The 20,571-nt window shown below is 39.7% G+C and overlaps 1 protein-coding gene and 1 long non-coding RNA gene across 2 annotated transcripts in view; both read right to left on the bottom strand.

Annotated features, from left to right (window-relative positions):
• GUCY1A2 (guanylate cyclase 1 soluble subunit alpha 2) overlaps positions 1-13,828 on the bottom strand; it is a 271,854-nt gene extending 258,026 nt beyond the window's left edge. Inside the window, exon 1 of the mRNA XM_074335531.2 lies at positions 13,406-13,828. Within this exon, the coding sequence (XP_074191632.1) occupies positions 13,406-13,693 (288 nt within the window). The 5' untranslated portion in view covers positions 13,694-13,828. The remainder of the gene's footprint in view (positions 1-13,405) is intronic.
• A 4,734-nt stretch (positions 13,829-18,562) lies between these two features.
• The window catches only part of LOC109436854 (uncharacterized), a 182,036-nt gene continuing 180,027 nt past the window's right edge, over positions 18,563-20,571 (bottom strand). The window contains exon 10 of the long non-coding RNA XR_016018714.1: positions 18,563-18,766. This is a non-coding gene — a long non-coding RNA (uncharacterized LOC109436854). The remainder of the gene's footprint in view (positions 18,767-20,571) is intronic.

The following is a 20,571-nucleotide window of genomic DNA, read 5'->3' as shown; positions in this document are numbered from 1 at the left end:
TCTGTAAAACACTATGATAAAAACACAATTTTAAGAAGCTCTGCATCCTTTCCTTTTTGAAAAACAAATAAATTTCTTAAGTTAAAAATAAAATATTTGGTGAGACAACATTCAAAAATCAAAGATATCTCTCATACACAAATTAAACCAATCACATGAGGAAAAATGAAATGGAAAGATAGACGCAGAGTGACCCTGCGCTACAAGAATTTGTACAACAGGCATTTAAACACATATTTTTTTTCTTTTGTTGAAGTCTACCGAAACTTATTGAATTAGGATTACAGGCTTTTCGCTAGTACAGCAACAGGTTCTCCTTAAATTTGCCATTGGGGAAATGTGGGTTTTTCTTCCCAAAGTTCTTGCTTTGCCTTGGGAAGACTTTATACACGAAAGAGTTTGGAAGAAAGATAAAATCTTTCTGAACTTTCATTCCTGAAATGTTTGCAAGAGTCACAAGAAAAAAAAAGGGGGGGGGGATTATAAATTTTTTCCCCATATAACTGAGACATCTCAAATTCCTGGCACAGAAAAGGCTAACAGCAAATATCTATTTAATGAACTAAAGTTGAATTTTTAAAAAATATAGTTACATCATGTAGGAAAAAACGTATTCTTTCCTCCTAACGTAGTATATAATGGAAATTGACTGGTGTAGCAGATTACAAGAGTATTTAAGGAAAATCCAGCACTTTTTTTTTTTAATTCTGCAGATAACTATAGCCATTTTCTGCTCCACAGACCTTGTGTTCTGGCTCAGTACACAGTAACGTCAGGCATGCATAGTGAGCAGATAATAAATGTGATGAAGGAATAAAAATAATATAATAATTTTTATTTTTATAGATTCTGTTTTGTTTTTGTCACTACTGTTGATTTTATTTTTCTGCAGTGCATTTGTATTTATCATCTTATTTGTGTAGTATGGGTTGAATACATACCTTTATATTCACTCTAAATTTATTCACTTAACAAATATTTATTTACTGGTCAACTATTATGTGCCAGGCACTAAAACTTGGGATTCGCAGTACACAAAGTAGACAAAAACCCTTGCTTAATGAAATTAAGCAAAATTTACCCAGAAAAGGAACGGAAGAGAGCCAAAATGCTACATTGGATTCTGTATGTCCTGCTTGACTTTATTTTACCTTCCAAATCACCTTTCAACTGTGTAAACTATAATCAATATAATGACAAAGCAGAGTCCTATTTACTTTGTTCCTAATCCCTAGACAGTCCCTACTATTACTGACTTTTCCATCATTATCAAGAGCTCTAACACTAAACACAGTCATATCAGACATGGTGAGGGTAAGAATAGGGGTTATATTACAGGCGCAAATCAAAAACAGTTCCCTCCACATGGTGTTCAATTTATAAAGCTCAACTTTAGAAGGATAAGAGAAAATCTGAAGTCTTCAGATTGCTAAAACAATCTAAAAGCTATCTACAGTGGAGAATATACAAGTGAAAAAATGCACACTGCATGATTTGACTAGAAAAATTTCTGAAGGATGAATTAGTGACATTTCTGGCCTCATGTGACATCCCATGGTCAGTGCAGCTACCATAGTTAAGATACACCTAGATAGCTGGCAATTTAAATTCATCCATCATTTGATATACAAAAGTACTGACCAACCACTGAGTTATAGTGATAAAATCAAGATAAGACTGTAATAAATTAAGTGTAAATAAAACCAAAATCTGACAGCTGCCTTTGCACTATATTCCTGTTATGCTATATTGCATTCCCCTTAGGTACAGAGACAGAAGCATCCTCACCCTTGACGAAGGAGTTAAAGAATGCCTCTAGATAACTCTCTTTTCCTAAAACCTATTTATCTCATCCAGCTCCAACTTTTTTTACTACTCTGCTACCTTATAACAGTCTCCACCTCTTAAATAAACATAGACATAGCCTCACAGGCCCTGCCAACTATCTTTCTTTACTTTTATTGCCAAATGTCTTGGATAGAAATTTATGCCCATCATATCCTTTGTTTACTCATCAAAACTTCCCTCTTTAGTTTTGATGAGTAAACAAAGGATATGAAGGTCATAAATTTCTTAATAAATAGGTTTCTATCTCAGATTCAGGATGACACTGCTTTCCTAAGGCCACCAGCAACCTCATTCATGCTGGGTTTGAAAGAACCATCCTTAGTCACCATTATTTAGCAAGTATCAACCACTTTTGCAGTGTCTCCCAGCTGCTCTCCAGCCACCTCCCACCCCCACAAACAAAAAAAGCATCCTCATACCTACATTCTTCTGATTCTTTTTGTATATTGTTTTTCAATCTCTATTGTTCTCATTTTTCTCTTTCTCCCTTTCACTCGGAGAGCTTGCCAATTTTCAATATATTAGCTACTACCTCCATGAGTTGCTACCCAAATTCCAATCCCAAATCTTCAATAGTCTGTTAACTGAGTGACTGCCGACAATGTGACAGGTACTGGGCTGAAGCTGGTGATCCAGTAATTCTAAGCCTGCAAAGAGCTCACAGTCCAGAGCTGATCATTTGCACCTAAATTCAAAATATCCAAATCCAAGCTTATCATTGTATTTCTTCCAAATGCCACCTTCCTGGTTTTGCACTTTTATTAATGTCATCACAGTTCTCAAATTCACTATGGCAGGTTGGGTTCCCTGAGAAGACTCTGGAAAGATTAGCATGCAGAAAGCTTATTATGGAGTGTTCTTGGGATCAACCGTCATGACGGAGTATAGAGGGAAGCAGAATTGGATAGAGGGACAAGTTGGACTGTGATGCAGTCCCAATGGAGGCCTCAGTCAACCCTACATGGAGTTGTAACTTCAGAGTTGGCTGAATTAGGGCTGGAGGCCAAGCCTTCATACCCCAGGCTGATTAGTCACTGGAATGGGCCATGATCTTGACCAATGCGGCTCTCTTCAGTCCAGGCAATACATATAGGGGACTTACAACAGAGGGTGATTAAATTAATTCCTAAAGTGGCATCTAGGCCCTCCATCACAATGTCCACTACACTCACAGAGGCTTAAAATATGTAATACAGTGGAAGGAATACAGAGATTGGAGCTAAACAGACCAAGATTCTAATCCTATCTCTATCAGTAATTAGGTGTGCTCATAGTCAAGTTACTCAACCTCTCTGAATCTCTCATAAGATTATTTTAAAAATTCAATAATATATATTATGAAAACACTTAAATGCTGAGTCCACAGTACTTTCCTAACACGTGTTAATTCTCCTTCTCCCACCGTATGCTTTTTCTAGACTATGCTGTTTCTTTTCCAAGTGCTAAGACTTCTCTCAAAATGACATTACTTCATGCAGTCAATAAAGATGTATTAAGAAGTTAATTCTAGCCAGTATTATTCTAGGCACTGCAAAGACCACTGTGAGCAACTCAGACAAGGCCCTCCTATTGCAGAGCTTAAATGACAGTGAGGGAACACAGGTAATACGTAAGTAAACAAGTTAATAAACAGGTAACTTTGATGGTGAGTGCTATGATGGAACTGCACAGTGACGTGAGAGAGAATGGTTGGTGGAGGAGGGTACACTGAGCAGAAATCTGAAAGCCAAGAAAGGGCCAATCACATAAAGAACTGGAGCAAGGGGGCATTTCTGTCACGGGAAATAGGACAAAAGTCCCGAGGCAAAATGGCACTTGCCTGGAATGTGTGAGGAATATATTGTAGACCTGTGAGTGTAGGTTAGAGTATGATGAGGTGAGACGTCAGAGAGGCAGGCTCATGATACCTTGCAGACCTTGTAGGTAAGGCATCACTCCTGCATTACTGTTGTGAATATTTAATGGAATACAACGTGTAGAGCACTTAGTTCCATGCCTTGATAAATCATCACTGTTATTGTTACTACCATCACCATCGTGTTATGAAGCATTTTACTATCTAAACCACTCTACTTACCAGGATGTCCACCCATCTATAGCACAGTGATAATTAAGACTCATAATGACACTGAAGCACTGAGACACACAGAGAGTGTTCGGGATTATCAAAGACTGATTAACAAAGTGAAAAGGGTTTAACTCTTAAGTGTATTTTATTAAGTTTCATCTACTCACAAGTTGATACTGCATATATGATAGTTTACTGCATCAGAATGTCTGATTCACCAGAACTAATTTTCACCTTTCCAGATAAGAAAATACTGGCTGTGCTATCTATGAGTAACACAACAGGAAATGTTTTGATAGCCTCATATTACTCCAAATTCCAGGCTCTCTAATACTCAAAAAGCAATGTACTATCAAATCTGAGCCAAGGAAACCTTATTGTGTAACAACTAAGGTCCATAAATAATGCATTGAATGATGTAACTGAATATCCTTGTATTTTTCAAGGATTAGTTCCAATTTTGAAAACATAATATAAATACTTATCAAGCAGTTAGAACTGAGTTTCTCAAAGACTCACTAGTTACCAATTATCGATTCTGGTTTGGTGGGAGGAGAGTGGCCTTACAGACCAATCAGTTTTCTAAGAGAATGAACTAAATAATGAAAGGATAAGACCAAGATATGTATTAAATAAGCTTAGCATCAGATCTGTGTCCAATACAAGAAGGCTACAAATGCGTTTAAATGTTACCATCTGCCCCATTTGATATTCACTCTCATTATTTCCCAAAACATAACCCTCCACTCCCACAGATTGGTCCTAAACAACTTAAGCTCAATCTGACATATGGGCCTTTTAACATACAATGAACACCTTCACCATTTTATAACTCTCCAACTCTGACTTACCCTCTCAGTTTAGGCTACAAATTCTCCAACTTCAGCTTATCTCCAAATTATCTCCAACCTCAGCTTGGGCCCTTATAATACTTCTCTACCCCATAATACTTCTGCCTGTTCCTGGTCAGTTTTCCTCCTTGTTTATTAAATCAACAATTTCTAACTTTACCACTCTTCCCAAGGACTCTCTCCCTCTAGTACCACTATTATGTCTACAATAATTACTGTAGGATGGATATGTGGATGTAATTGTTTGTAGAGATTTTTATTTAATAGGATATTTGATACACAAATTTCTTATACATTGGCAATAACAATGAATAAAGCAGCATGGTAGAGATATCACCTGTATGTCTTATAGAGATACACATCTCTTTAAGAGATAGTATATACTTATAAGTGGCAGGGCATATACTTCCCCAAATTGTTACTTTGGCTACAGGCATTTTAAGATAATGATACTAACCAAAGTTAGAAATAATTAACATAAAATCTACAGATTATTGAAAAGCTCCAATAAAATACCCAATATGGGAGAGTTTCAAAAATAGTAAAACATTCTAAAAAAAAAAATGTTCCAACTATTTTTACTCTTATTTGTGTCTAAAAAAAGCTACAAATAGAACAGTTACAATAAAATAATCAACTAAAATATGGCAACACAAAAATCATTGCAGCCTCTGAGCATTATCAGATACACCATAAACTACACAGGATTTATTCAGTCATTTATTCATTCTCCTAACAAACATTTATTGAGTGCCTTTACAAATCAGACTTATTGCTAGACATGGGCATATGTAGATGTCTGTCTTAAGGAGGCAGAATAGACCAAAATCACAATAAGTCCTATTACACACAACACTGTAAGTCCTATTATAGAAATGTGAGAAATAACTTAGTATTCTATAGGGAAAAAACGCAGGGACAGAAAACAAGATGAATGTGTGTATGTGTGTTTGTGCATGCACTAAACTAAGCAGGGAAACCATTCTCCCCCACTATTAAGTTGGAAGGCTCATGAAGGATCATTGCACGAAGGCTCTATGCATAAAGAAGCATAGACGTAAAGCAACAGAAATGGAAGCCTGTTTTAGAAGATTTTTATTTCCTCCACTGGGCACAGCAGACTTGTACATAACAAATATAGTACAGTGAATGGAAAAGGAGTCAAGTGGACTTTAAGGATTCGCAATTACGGAAACACCAGGACTTCCACAAAGAGAGCCTCCTCTCACCATAGACTGATTCTAGAGTTCTCTGCAAATGAAAATGTCTTCAAATGTTGGATCACCATTTGGAGCATTCCACTAGACCCCTACCCAACTTAGCCACTGAATGAGAGAAAGACTAATTGGCTAAGAATGTAGAGATATGCAACCATTATCATATTTTAATAGGGTTTGAGGTATAGTTTCATACATCTGATATTTGAATCTCCTATTGCTTCCTTTCTAAGGAAAAAACAAATTTTCTGGCCTCCAGATCTATTTTTTCTCCCTTCACCTTTTTTAAAAAATTTTCATAGGCACGTGAACAAGTCATTGCTCCAAAATGAACCAGTAGACGGAGTATTTGAGAAATGTGTCAATCTCTGAAAAACACAAAAGCTGGTGGTACTGTCACATTGACCCTCACAAAAACCCTTCTCCCTTCTCCTCTATCATCCCCAACGTTTTTGAATAGTTGTTTCTTTTTTTTTTTTTTTTTTTTTTTTTTTTGAGGAAAGGAGCCACACAGCACACTTATAGCAATGATGTGTGACCTACTAAACATAAACTAGGATAGCTAACAAAGCATCCTCAGGAAAAATGGGAAGAGAATCCACAAATATAAAACTAAATATGGTGAAACCTCAAATACCTTCTACCACACAACCACCAAGATTATTTGGAACACAAAGGATACAGCCATACGATATAGCTCCACGTCACCACCTTTACTCTATCCCTATTAAGGCAATAATTGCCCAGTATACTCACCCCAAAGGAGCCACCACTTCCAGGATCATTCTTTCCAAAAAATCAGTCTGCAGAGCACACTGAGTCTCGATCTATGATCCTGAAGGTGTGGAATTCAGTCACCTGAGGCACAAGTTTGGTGTTTCACCACAATCACCTGGAGTTTTGTTTAAAATATAAAGTCCAGACCCCTCCCTAGAGTTATCAGACCAGATCTTCTGAAGAAGAGGCCCAGGAATCTTCATTCTTACCATTTTCTTCAGGTATTTCTTATGTTCACTGAAGTCTGATAGCCACTAGCTTAAATGAAGAACTGTTTAATAGTCTCAAATAAAGCCTGTATAGGAAGTGACTTCTCACTGTTCTATGTATAAGAATGTTCACTCTTTCTCAATTCCCCACAACAGCCCCACAAATCTCCAGCCTTCAAAGATATTACCAGCTCCTCTACTTCCTAAATCACTCTAGGCGGGTATTTTCAATTTTATGAGGTGCTCTGAGCTTACAGCACATAATTCTAGATCTTCAGATCCTGTCCTGAAGTGATATTTGAGGAGCTGGATTATGTCATTCCATCTCCTAGCAGTGCATTTTTGGCAACAGTAGCCCACTTGCTGACAAACATTTCTCCCTCATTTGAAAGAGAATTGTGCAGAAAGTACAAGCATACTGGAGGAGACTGGAAGAGAGTCATTACATTCATTTAGCTTCTTAAAATATAAATGGGCCACCTAACGAACTACAGAAGGAAGATACTACCCCATCTGCTCTCTCTGAACACAACTTCATTCTCAAGTTTGCTTTAAATGGCAGGTGTAAGTAAAATTCAAACAGGTTTGCATACTTGAATGTATTGCTCACAGACTGGGTACAAAAATCTAAATATGTTGTTTGATAGAGCCAAATATAACACGAAAAATACACCAAACATAAAAGAAATAATGTAATTGATGATTAAACAACATCCATTCATTTATTTCAAGCACTTTATTGAACATCTATTGGGTACCAGGTACTGTGCTAAATATTAAACAAATATAAAAATGTTGAAGTTAGAGTCAGAAATTAAAAGAGGAACTTTAAAGTTTGAGCTACATCACTGGCTCACTATCAAACAAAAAAATACCTAGTCACCCTTACAAATATTCTCTCTGCTTATGCCACTTAATTACTTTTCTTCCTAGATGTGTGTGAAGTTCCAAAAGGGATCATTATAACTTCTTGCTAACTCATGGTGAACAATGTCTATATCTAGAAATAATACACTTACTTTACTATCATATTCAATAAAATATGTATTTTTTAATTTTATCTTGAGCTCCATACGATAGAAGCAACAAGACAAAACAAACGTGAATGAAAAGAGCAATCATGACATAGAGGGTAAAAAATACATAATAGCACTCAAGTACAATTCCCACACAGCTCAGAGTCCTTCAAGGTAGATAAATTATATACTAAAAAAGTATACGTAGTCACTCATCACCTCTACCTTCTAACTAATAATAATAGATGTCATTTTCCATTGTCAAAATTTAGCTTTAAAATGAAGGCCTAACAATTGAGCTGGTAGCCAAAAGAGAATAGAGCACTATACACAAAACAAACGCCATTCATTACCTGGGTAATTGCTGCATTTCACAGCCTAAAGCTTTGAACACACATACAAATTACTTTGAATGCAATAGATGGGGAATGTTTGAAATTCTCAGGCAAATGAAATAAGCAGTTTCTCTTTCACCTATTTATTTTTTTTCTAATTTGAAAATAATCTGTGTGAAATACCTACATTCTACCAAGTAGGTAAGTCCTTGTATTCTTACAGAATTTATACAAGTGTTTTTCATATTGCCACATAGCATTCTGCAGTTTGATAGAAATGTTTGAATCTGCAATGATCACATACACTTGTGCACACACGTGAGTCATAGCCAGGAGCCAAAAAGGGACAACAGTTTTAATGTTTTAAATGGATCAGCTGAGCAGTACCAACAAAATAAACTCCTTATCACTTTTTTTCTTTTTTTAGGTACATGACATCAGTTAACCTGTGAACTCTTTCAGTAAGGTTACCGGCAAGTAAATTATTGAGAAAAAAACTTTTAGATCATTAGGAGGCATTCAAATTTGGTTGAAATTAATGGATCTCAGCTCAAAACTATCATTTATTGAGTTCAAGGAGTTTTACAAAGAATATTGCTCCTCTTTCACAACAAATCTACAAGGTCATTATTATTCCTATTTTACCAAATAGGAAACTACAGCTCTGAGCAGGTAAGAGCAGGTTTTCTGAGTCTCACATTTAGAAAGGGCCTCAGCAGGGAGTTATTCAAACCCAATGACTCAACCTGAATCCTTGTTCTTTCAACTCTGCCATGTTAGTTTCTCCATGACTCCGGATGAGGCAGAGAAAAGCAATAGATGGCCATTAAATTCTGACTTCAGATTATAGTATTTTTCTACAAATGTGAAAACATCAAAGTATCAGAATACATTTTGTATAATTTTCTAATTGTAATGAATCTGTTACTCAGAATTTTGCTCGCCAAATTGAGCCCAGATTTTAAAAACTTCAATTAAGATACATAAATTTATCAAATATCCTACCTCACAAATGTATTTTATATACTTGTCATTATTTACATACCAGTTACACTCACAGTTTCAAGGCTTTTTTTTAATGGTTTACACATCAGAGTTAATTGTATTTAATGTCAAGAAAGGCTAAACACATATATTTTATGTCCTTTCACTTTTTCATTAGCATATATCAATATAATTTCCTTTCCCAAAAAAATGAAGCCATTTTTGCTTTTTTGCTACTTGAATCCAGGCTTCCCTTCATTTTTTCTTTGCTCAGTTTGTTCAATTTCTTGGACTATCCCCTATGTCGGTAGCTTTCTGCCCCTTTTCTGTCATCCTTCCAATTCTGTCACTTTTCTCCCTGCCATTCTGCTCTTTATAGCTTCTGAAGTCTTCAAAGCCACCTGCAATGTTTGAACACGCACTAGTTCTCCAACAAGAGCCCTACGGAAGCCTTGCCCTTGAGTTGGTCTCCTGGAATATTTTCACTGACAGGCTGACATTAGCAAGCCCCAAACGTGTCAGAGTGACAGGGTTCTAGGCAATTCTCATTTATAAGAATAAAATAGAAATAAATAAATGAGTTACTAAATTCACCCTTGATGTAAAATCCCCAGCTGTTTCTCCATATGTGTTCCCAAGTAAATTATTTCCAAACAAATAACGTAATAAGTGATTTATACATCTTCAGTCAGGTCTTTAGGGTTATTTTTATTGTTATGGCTGTACTCCAGAGATTCACAGTGAACAAACTATCCAAAGTGGATGATAAATAAAACTTACCCTAGACATCCCCAAGATGATTGGAGTTCTTATGTTTTCCCTCTAGCCAGTTTCCTTAAAATAAAGGCTATAATTAAAGAAGTTCCATGAGATCAAAGACTTGGATATTTTTTTGGGGGGTGGGGGTGGCTAATGTATTGCTTTGCACAGTAATAGGTTCTCACATATTTTTCTAATAATTGGGTAGAATAAATAGTACTTTGATGCCCCTACTTAAGAAAGTAATCTACTTTCCTCACTGTTTTAAAACTCATAATATGTGCTTGTTTTTTTGTTTGTTTTTTTTATATGCTGTCATGATAGTTTATCGAAAGCTTGGCAATACATTGCATGTCTCTGGAGAATCCCAGAACAGGGAGGGACCCTAAGTATAATACCTTACAGATGAGAAGGATCCTAAGAGTTAAAATAATTCACAGAGATATAGAAATGTTAATTGTCCAAGGCACAATGAATGAGAACCAGGTCTCGTGAATTCCGAAATTGTTTTCTATTTCATCAGTTCAATTTACTTTTACTTTTATTATTAAAATGGTATAAAGTGTTATAATCTTTATAGTCAACATCAATGTATAGAAAAGTGACTTTTAAAATATCAAAAACCTGCATTTGAGTATTCCATTGATCCAGTAACTAGTTTAATTACTTGGCAATATCCTAGTATTTATTAAATTCATTTCCATTTTCCTACTTGCAAGTTATTCTAAATAAAGAACTAATATCCTGTGACTAAGTTGCATTCCATGAGGAGAACACTAAAAAGAGGGGTTTCCGAAGTAAAATTTCTCCTGAAGTATGAGTATACTGTGACGGAAGGCAAGAAAGCTCTGGACACTCAAAACAACTAGAAATTTCTACCTAATAGTGCTCTGGTAATGGCGATTCTCAGAGATTTTTTTTTTTTAAGTCATTTGGCTGTAATAAAAGGGAATAGACAGCATGTAATCTGTCTCTGCAACTGTTTTCAGAGTTTAGAGTCCTGCCAATGTAGGAGAATGAATCTACTAGAACTTTTGGAAGCAATGTTCTAGTTTGCCAAATAAATGGGGGTGGGGATGACAGAAACAAGCCACTGCTTTGAAATATAACCTGTTTTCTTTGTGTTACTATTGTCTATTGGTGATATTGTTAGCCAATGAGAATTTATTTACACATGCCTTATGATGTTGAAAATCTTTACATTATATTCACCTGTATGTTCTCAGCATTCCAGCTGACAGACTTTTTTCAAAATAGAAATGAATTACAGCATGAATAGTACGATATACATATAGGTGTTGCATATATTAGATCACCGTAATTATCTTCAAATTTCTTATGCTGAAAACCATTGCCTGGGTGCATGCTTATTATCCAACAAAAAGCCAGAGTCATTTAACTTTGACTTGTAAAGGTAAAAATCACAAAGTATTTCCTCCCTCTTATTCTGGTAGTAAATACCTGAGTTCTGTTCATCTGCTCCTCATGCAAGTTGTTGAGAACAGTCTTAAGTTAAGTTGGCACTACCGGAGGCACTGCCATTACTTTTTAGAAATTTGTAAATTCTCATTGTTAAGCAAAAAGAAACTCCAGGATTATGGAAACAATTCCCCCCAAACTAATCACTATCTTTAGTAAAATCACTGAATTCATATATGAGTCTGTTGTACTGAAGAATTAGTGTGTTGCACCAATGTTGCTTTAGGTACCGACACAAAACTACAGATGCACAGGATTGCTGGACTCCTTTAATAAAGGCTTATTATGTTCAACCACTTGCAATATCAAGTCGTTCCTAAAATTACGCTCCCTGGGCAATATCTGCAGTAAAGAATAGCAAACAGTAACCAACTCATTCGGAGTTTTGTTTCCTAGGTTATCAATGGGAGAAGTGGAAATAGAAGGGAAAATGTACAGGTAAAAGGAAGATGACCAAAAAGTAGTTTCACTGCTAAAAGAAAAGGCTGTTCTCCTTCAATGCAGGGGGCACTAGGATATTGGTAGGACTGCCTGGTACCAGTACCCAGTCCCTCAGGATCCCAGCCCTACATCAGGTCCCTCCTACCATCAAGTGCGAGAGTACTTTCAAAAGGGAGACTCAAGAGTAGTCAGACTAGATCCATGTTCAGATTCACTTTGGAAACTTCAAAGAAGTAGAAGTCTCGAGGGAGGGAGGTAAAAGTGCTGTCAGGAGTTGAAGTCCTTGTATCCAAAATCAGGGTGAGAATAAAATATCAGAGTGTTTATTTGCTTACATGGGCTAGCATGCAAGGATTACAGATGGAGGTATGACACTACAACTCCTTCCAATTCTGTGTACAGTGGTGTGGATTCCTTGGAAACAGAGGTCGTACAGATAAAGACTGGAACACAGGTCTGGCGTTCCTGCAAATGGTACAAGTCAAGGGTAGCTGAAACGCCTGAGCAGGAATGAGCAGAAGTGCTCTGGAAGGATGCCTAGAAGCAGGGGGACTCTGGGGTACACCTGGAACTGCTGATAAAGACATCCTGGAATGAGCACAAGTTTAGAGGGATAGGAAGGCATTTATTCATTCAACAGATATTTAGGAAGGTCCTAATATAAGGAAGGCACGGAAAAAATGAGGGGGGTAAGCACTGAAAAATTCAAGGAAAGGAGAGTAAAGATCTGAGGTATGGGTGCAAGAAATACCGGAGAGGTTTAGAAAAGCAGACACCAGGGTTGCCCAAAGAAGGTTGAGCCAATACATGCGCAGTGAATAAGAAAAAGGGCTGTGGGATGGAGAGAATACAAGAGATTAGACATTTTTTCATCATAAGTCTCCAGTTCCTGAAGACTGGAGAAAGGGATGCAACACAGAATGCAGATGGCCTGTGGAATTCAAAGATGTCAGAGGAGGTCACGCTAAGACCAAGAGAGTGTGGGAAAAAAGAGAGGAAGAGTTTCCTGGAAGGGGTAGGGGCCCCTTTGGGAAAACAGAGATGAAAGACATGGAAATGGGAACTAAGGAACACAGGGCCTGGGAAAGTTTGGGGGAAAGAAAACAGGTGGGTGTGAAAAGCACGGGGGCCGTCAGGGTGAAGTAGGGTGCAAGGACTGAGGTGGGCAGGCAGGCCCCCCGAATCAGGAGACCCCGGAAGTGCTTAGTCTTACTCCTTTCGCGGGCTCTAATGCCCCCTTCCTCCCGAGCACAGGGGTCGGGGTCTCGCCCCGGGGCACGCGGAGCCGTAGAGCCGTGGGGCGAGGCCCGGCCGCCCCCCAGCGGTCGGGCTGTGTGCGCACGCCCGGCTTGCCCCGCGCCAACTTTCCCAATCCCCGCGCTCTCTCCCGACGCGCTGGCCCTCCTTCCGCCCCTACTCACCGAGGGTGCCGTCAAGCGGCTGATGCTCTCGCCCAGCGAGTCCAGGTTGACCCGCCTCCGGCGCTGCGCCCTCCTGGCCCCGGCAGTGGCGGCGGCGGCGGCGGCCGAGGCAGCCGGGGCCGGGGCGGCTGCGGCCGCCGCGCTGGGCTCGGGCGGCCCGGGCGGGCTCCGGCTGCCGTTCCAGCAGAGCCTGGACAGGGGGCACTCTCCCTCCTCCTCGGGGCTGGTCTCCAGGTAGTCGGAGCCCAGGGAGCTGAAGGACTCGGACGAAATCTTCCTTCGAGACATGCTGCTGACGGCGCTGCGGCAGCCGAGGTGGCAGCAGCGGGGACGCGAGCAGCGGCGGCGACGGTAGCGGGACCCGCGAACGGCGGCGTTAGGCGCGTCGGGGCCGCGGGGCGCTGCGGTCGCGCTCGGCCGAGAGGGCGTCCCCGGAGCCGCGGAGCCCCCGGAGCCGGCTGCTCATGGCGGGAACTTGGGCGCCGCCGCACCTTGGGGCCCGGACTCGGCGGCGGCGCCGGGCTGGGCTGGGGGCGGGTGCCGCTTCTGCTGCTGCTCGCGCGGCGCCGCCTCAGCGCCCGCCTCGGCGCATCGCCGGGCGCCGCGCTCCCGCTCGCGGGGAGGCTCCGAGTGTGTGACCGCGGGCGGCGGAGCTGGGAGGGCTGCGGCCCGTGCGATCGGGCAGGCAGACGCTTCTGCCGCCTGCGTGCCTCTCTCGCCCCCCTTCCCCTCTCTCCTCCCACCTCTCTCTGCTAGCTGCCCGCCTCCCTCCGTCTCCCTTTATCCGCCCCCCCTCCATGCTCTCCCTCCGCCGGTATCACGTGTCGCCATCATACTCATTGGGAGTCTCTGCCTCGCCTGTCGCCACGTTTCAGGAGCAACGAGGACACTTCGTTGCCGTCCTCTGCGCGCCCTCCCCGCTCCCACCGTCTCCTCCTCCTCCGAGGAGGGCACCAGATCGCGGATCAGACCGTAGGGCCCCAACCCCAAAAGCCCTACGGGAGAGGCGGCTAGGGAGCCGAGGGGCCCCGGTCGGCGTTAGAAGGGAGGGAAATGCAGGGCCAGGGACAGAAGACCTCCTCCTGGAGCCTACTCGGGAAAGCCTGAGAGCGCGAGTGGGGGTTTAAGTCCAATATTTGTCCTTTTTCCGCCTCCGAGTTTATTTAGGAAGTTCTGAGGCAAGGGGGAAAGGCCGAGCGATCCAACCCTCCCAGTCCAGAGGAGACGCTTCCAACGGGAAGGGAAGGGGCAACGTGTTGGCACCCATCCTACTGGAGCAGCTCATGGGCACGAGTGTTCTCCGCCTCGGGAGGTTGCGTGGGCTCGTAGGGAGCCCGGAGCCCGGCGGCAGTGAATGAAGACAGCGTCTGCTCGGGCCAGAGCCCTGTTGCTGAGTGTCTGCCAGGCTGGGCACGCCGGGCTCCTGGCTCCCGCCGGCTCCGCACTCGTGCTGGACAGCTCCGCTTGCCACCTGCGGCCGCGTTTGCGGCGTCGACGACTGGGGGACAGTTCCTCTCTAGACTCCACTACCTAGGACCCTGCTGGGGGAAGACCAGGGAGGAGTGCCCCCGAGGCCCTCGTTCTCCCGGCTCTTTGCGCAAATATGCGATCTGTTTGCACTTGGCTGCAAATGCTTGAAAAGCTGAGGGGAGTGGGAGAAAGCTTTTCAAACCCAACAGACTCGCCACAGCGAGAGCACGCACAGCTCTTGCTGCGAGTTTGCGGTGGAGCTGCTTCATTCCAAAGCTCGCCTCCTGGCAAACCAGCAGCCACTCTCAGCACCCGACCCCACTGCGCTCGTTTTAGCTCCAGAAAAGCCTCGAACTTGTTCTGGCGTGGTAAGGGATTGGAAGAAGGGACAAATAAGAGTGACCCGGAAAGAGGGGTCCCAGGCTGTGCTTCCCCTGCAGCAAAGCAGAGGAGCAGCACCATCGGCCCCTCTCTTCCCCTTCCCGGGAAAGAAAAGTCCAGGGTCTCTGGCTTTAGCTCCCAAGGACACAGAAGCCAAAACGGTCTTTTGAAAGGACTGGTCCCTCCAAGGTGAAGGTATAGATGGGTTTGTGAACTGTGTTTATTTAAGAACAAACAAAAAATCCAAAACAACGAAAACAAACCTTTTGCTTACCCCAACCCCAATTTGCTTTTAATTCTAAATCTTCCCGATTGTTTATAAGGACCCAAATAAATATAAATGCTCTTTGAGATTTCCTTTTATGTTTTGGAAAAATCCACTCAAATTGGTTCAAAAACATGCTTGATTCTCAGATTTTAAATAGGCGTTGAAGATATATATATAAAAAAAATGTACTCTCACTCGCATGCTCCCCTTCAAAAATGTGTATGTCTTTCTCAGCCTGCTGACTAAGGTGCTACCTGTATACTTTCCCTACTTAGCAGAAGAAATTCAGGACTCTAAAATTTATTATTATTATTATTATTATTATTATTATTATTTTGATTGTGGTGTATCTACTGTTGTCTCTCCCATTACTTCACTTAATTCTGTATGCATTTTTTCCCCACTGGAAATTAGACAAAATTATACTTTTTATCATAAAGAATAATCATCAATTCTGCTAAAAAAGTTTCACTGGCCTTTTGTTTTTTGCTGTTGTTGTTTGTTTGTTTGCTGAACACAATGGGTGGTTCATTTGAAAATTACATTATTCCAACTTTGGGTAAACTTTAATATTCTTGCTGTGCAGTATTGATCACAGCATAAGTTAGAATTCTTAGTTCTCGTCTTTAGTAATGATGATGTAATTGTCAAGTTCTTTAGAGTCATACAATTTTACAGCCTCTATTAAGAATGCTAAATAGCATTAAGGCCTTCACATTCTTTTAATAAACTACTGTTGAACACACACACACATTGCACACACACATACACACACATTCTGTTATGGTAATGGTAAATAACCTTTGCATTGAACTTAAAACCAGAACTTCTACGAATCATTCCAACACTTGTCTCAAAGTCAAAAATGACTGGGTGCTGAGCAATGAGTATCATTTTGTTTCCAAAATTTACAAGAAACCCAAGAGTCTTCCTGTTTACACTGGAAGTTTATTGCCAGAAAGAACTCTGAACCTATGGGACATTTTTGCTTTGTGTGAACTGTTTGAATCAAAGACTCTTTACAGAATCTAGCCAAATGAAGTGATCTTACAGTTTTCAGTATGAATTAGCCTCCCTTTGATCATTTTCCCACTGATTTTTAAACTATAAACAAATGGAGGCCACGGTATAGACAGCCCATCATCTGCATTATTTTCAAGGGTTTCCCTTTGTATTTCTATTCAGGAACAGGGTTCAAAAGCTCTCAATATGAAGAATGCTGTGTTCTATGCTTGAATTGACACTTTTTTTAAGGAAGAGAATAGGAGTAGCCTATTCTCCATTAAAAAAAAAAAAATTAAAGCCTTAGAACTAGTAAAAGGAACCCAAACACTTTAGGAAAGAGTAGTACACTTAAAGTGAAGAGTTTGTGCTCTGATGTTAGGCAAAGAAACTTGCATAGACTCACCCACAAATCCAGTCCTGCTGCATGTATCGTGTTTCAATAAATTCCTTCAAGTCCAGTCTCCTACTAGAATAGGGAACTACAGGAATGTACTTGTTTTGTTTGTGAAGTCGGTGAGGGCACCTGAGGACTCACTTGAGATTGATTGATCTCCTTAAAGCAGATTCTCCACCTTAATAAAGATGGTGACTATTTTCCCTTTAAACATAAAACTAGTGTTGTGTATGCCTTACCTTCATATATAACATTGCTATTTATAAACTCCTTTCACTTATTTTCCCTCATTTAATTTGATTTTCATCCTTTCCAGAGAAGTAGCTAAGGAAAAATTCACCTCCTTCAAATTCAAATAAAATTACAATCAGTCCTCACTCCCCAAATTCTTTGCATTTCAGAGCTCCAAACTCTTTCCTAATTTCTTTTCATCCATCTAAGTCTCCAGCAAGAAAACCTGCAACATCTGCATAAGTGTTTCCTGGAGTAGAGCTCTCGCCTGATATCATGAGACTGAGGAAATCTCTCTCTCCCTATAGTCAATCTTTACAAAAATCTGGCAACTCACATGATCTGTATATATAACATTAAAGCAAGTTCTCTAAAAAAAAAAAAAAAAAAAAAAAAAAATGTAGTAGCTGGTGAATTCTTAACTAGGGCAAGTTTTTCTGGATCCCTAACCTAGAAAATTACACACATACACCTACTCCCCACCTGCAGGTTAACTCTGTGTACATGTTCCCTGAATGAGATTTGTCTACACCTCCCACTTCCTTGTACTCTCCTTTTAAAACATGCTTTCTCAGTGAAAGATTGCAAACAAATAACAGTGGAGATACTGTGCTTTATATGCCTGCATAGCTTTGTAAGCAAAACCAAGTATTAGGGACACTAGCAAAATGAGAATCAACTGCTTTGTTCATATATAAAGGGACACATGGAAGACAATGCAGCTCATCATTTCGTAAAACTATCTTGAAGGATTAGGGGACTTATTAATCAAAACAAGGACGGGCAGGGAGGAAATAAAGAAAAGCAATAAAGTCAATGCAACACTTAGAATTTGTACCAGAAAGATACTAATGAATTAGTGGGATGGCTGCCTTGTTTTGATGCCACCGTATCAAAGAGTGCAAGAAAGAGGGAAAGTAATCAGTGTTTTTTGGTGCCTCTGGCAGACAATACTCCCTTATGTGACTTTGAGTGGCTTTGCACTCTCAACCGTGCACTGCAGAAATCCATCCTCCTCTGAGAAGAGACCCTATAAGCCAATGCAGCCTACAATTCTGTCTTTTGCCTTCCACATCATTAGCTCTCCACACAACATTTTAGGTTGAGATTCTTTTTCAGGTATTAGGTACAGATTATATAGGAAGATTATTGTACCCTTCTCTGTGTGTTTTTGTAGACCACAGCATTGTCCTTATATGTCTAACAATAGCAATGTTTTGTCAATACGTGATCCAATTGTGGCCTATTGTGGCCTTTAATAATTTACCTAAATACTTCTTTGTACTCTGTGCCTAAACCTTTTGCATTCCAAATTATTTCTAAACCTTTACTTTCCAGATCTATTTAAGTAAAAGTAACATTTTTTGAGAAACTACAATGGACCAGGGTCTGTTTATTTGTTGTTTCATTTAATCTTTACAGTGCCACAATAGGATGTATCTTCTCAGTTTTACAGATATGAAAAATACTTGTATGGAGATTTTGAAATACTTGCCCCAAGGTCATGAAGCTGATAAATATCAGTCAGAATTTCAGTCTTGACTCCTTAAGCCCATGCTATTTCTGTGAAAACACGTTTTCTGCCTGCCTCTTATAATTGTCCTCAAATGTCCTAAAAACATAAGAAAAACAAATCTGATGAATTAAAGTCTCCGTGTGAGTGGTCTATTGCATTATAAATAAACATTACCCACACAATTAACCTGCTGGAATTATTCCCTGCAATACAACGTCATGGAAAAGCACCAGTCTATGCAGAAGCTCTACGTTATAGTAGCTGCTCTGCTAATAACCAGCCATGTGACCAAAAACAAGTTGCTCAAAACCTCTCTGGGACACAGACTACTCAACTCTAAATTAAAAGGGTTGGTAAAATCACTAGGGTATCATCAGCCCCCAATATTTTATGATTTTTCTATTTGTAGAGCTATTCATTTTCTTTCCAGACATATCTGGTGCCTAGAAAACTTTCCCCTCGCACGTCACAAGGTCAGCTTCTCTTTTTCCTCCCTATCGTACCCTTTCTGAGAATGCGATTCTCCTGCAAATTCCTTATTCAACTGCTTAAAATGTTCTCCTTATATGAAGCTGTCATGAACATGGCCTGCAGAATTAAATGGATGGAAAAGAAAAATTTCAATTCAATTGTATTTGGTGAGATGTTCACCATCTCCCTGTCTTTTCATAACCTAATTCTTCTGTCTGCTTTATTATATTATAGAAAGGAATTATGTCTTCCTGTCTGCAACTTATTAAGCTCGACATCTAACAATAATAAGTATGAATTATCAATAAGAATGTCCTGATATAACCTTGTTAATGTCAATAGACCTTTACTTATGTATTTTCAATTTGTTGTGAATATGCAATCATTTATTATGTTTAAATAATGAATATATTTTTTAAATCCAATTTTAATGTAAGTATTAGAATTCTCAAAAGTTTCATTAACATTAAGAATGAAATGTTGTGCCCTTGTCACTAGATATAAAATAAACATTAAAAAAATGTTACTAATAATGATTAAATGGCAATGTACTTAGATCCCTTAAAATAATTAATAGGCAATTTTTCTGTTTAAGAAATTAACAAACACTTCACAATTTATACTCATGCTATAATCATTTCTGGAAAATATTTTAAGTGGATATTGAAATGAGTAACTTCAGCAATGAATAGATTAGTTCAAGACAAAAATAACAAGGTTGTGTTAAAATAATTCTAAAACATTTCTCCACCAAAAGATGTGAAACTTTTAAAATAAAACATATGTTTACTCATTTTTGTAAGTTCTCGTTATAGTGAGCAAAATGAACATTAATTCCTCTTTTGGTGTACAAAAATGGACAGGTATCTCTCTGTACCGCAACAGTGAACTAAAACAAAAATGTTCCATTTCTTTAATTCACATGGGTCTTATTAGGGCCACACAGGAGAGGAATCCTTGTTTGCAGATAAGCAGCGTATAACTGTGAAGACAGTCATTCCAAAGCCCAAGTGCTCTGCACCAACACCCAACACGTGACTCTGTGTTTCCCTGCAGGTTATGTGAACATAAACTGGACCTATGTCTGCTCAATCCAATAAGGTCTATGCACTTTTACCTCAGAGGAGAAAATTCCCAACTTTTCTTGGTTTTCAGGTTTTCTAAGTAATTTTTAACAGCACCCTAGACCAAAAGAAACACCTAACGATTCAATGTATAAGGTAGTTGCACCCATACAATTTAGTAAGTATTTCTATCCTAACAAGTTAGTAGCATTTGAAAGTACATGTAAAGTGATATTTAATTTCATTCTTAAATCATTGGAAGTATTTAATTAATTAATTTAACTAATTAATTAAGTTGGGTACTGCAGAGCTTCTCAAACCTTAGGATGAGATTAGACATTGCCACCCTCATTTTCTGTTTCACAT

This window comes from Rhinolophus sinicus, chromosome 14 (genome assembly GCF_057876585.1).
Source record: "Rhinolophus sinicus isolate RSI-liver-muscle chromosome 14, RSI-T2T, whole genome shotgun sequence".
Lineage (NCBI taxonomy): Eukaryota > Metazoa > Chordata > Mammalia > Chiroptera > Rhinolophidae > Rhinolophus > Rhinolophus sinicus.
The sequence above is the reverse complement of the archived record's forward strand: the minus strand, read 5'-3'. Positions and strand labels throughout refer to the sequence as shown.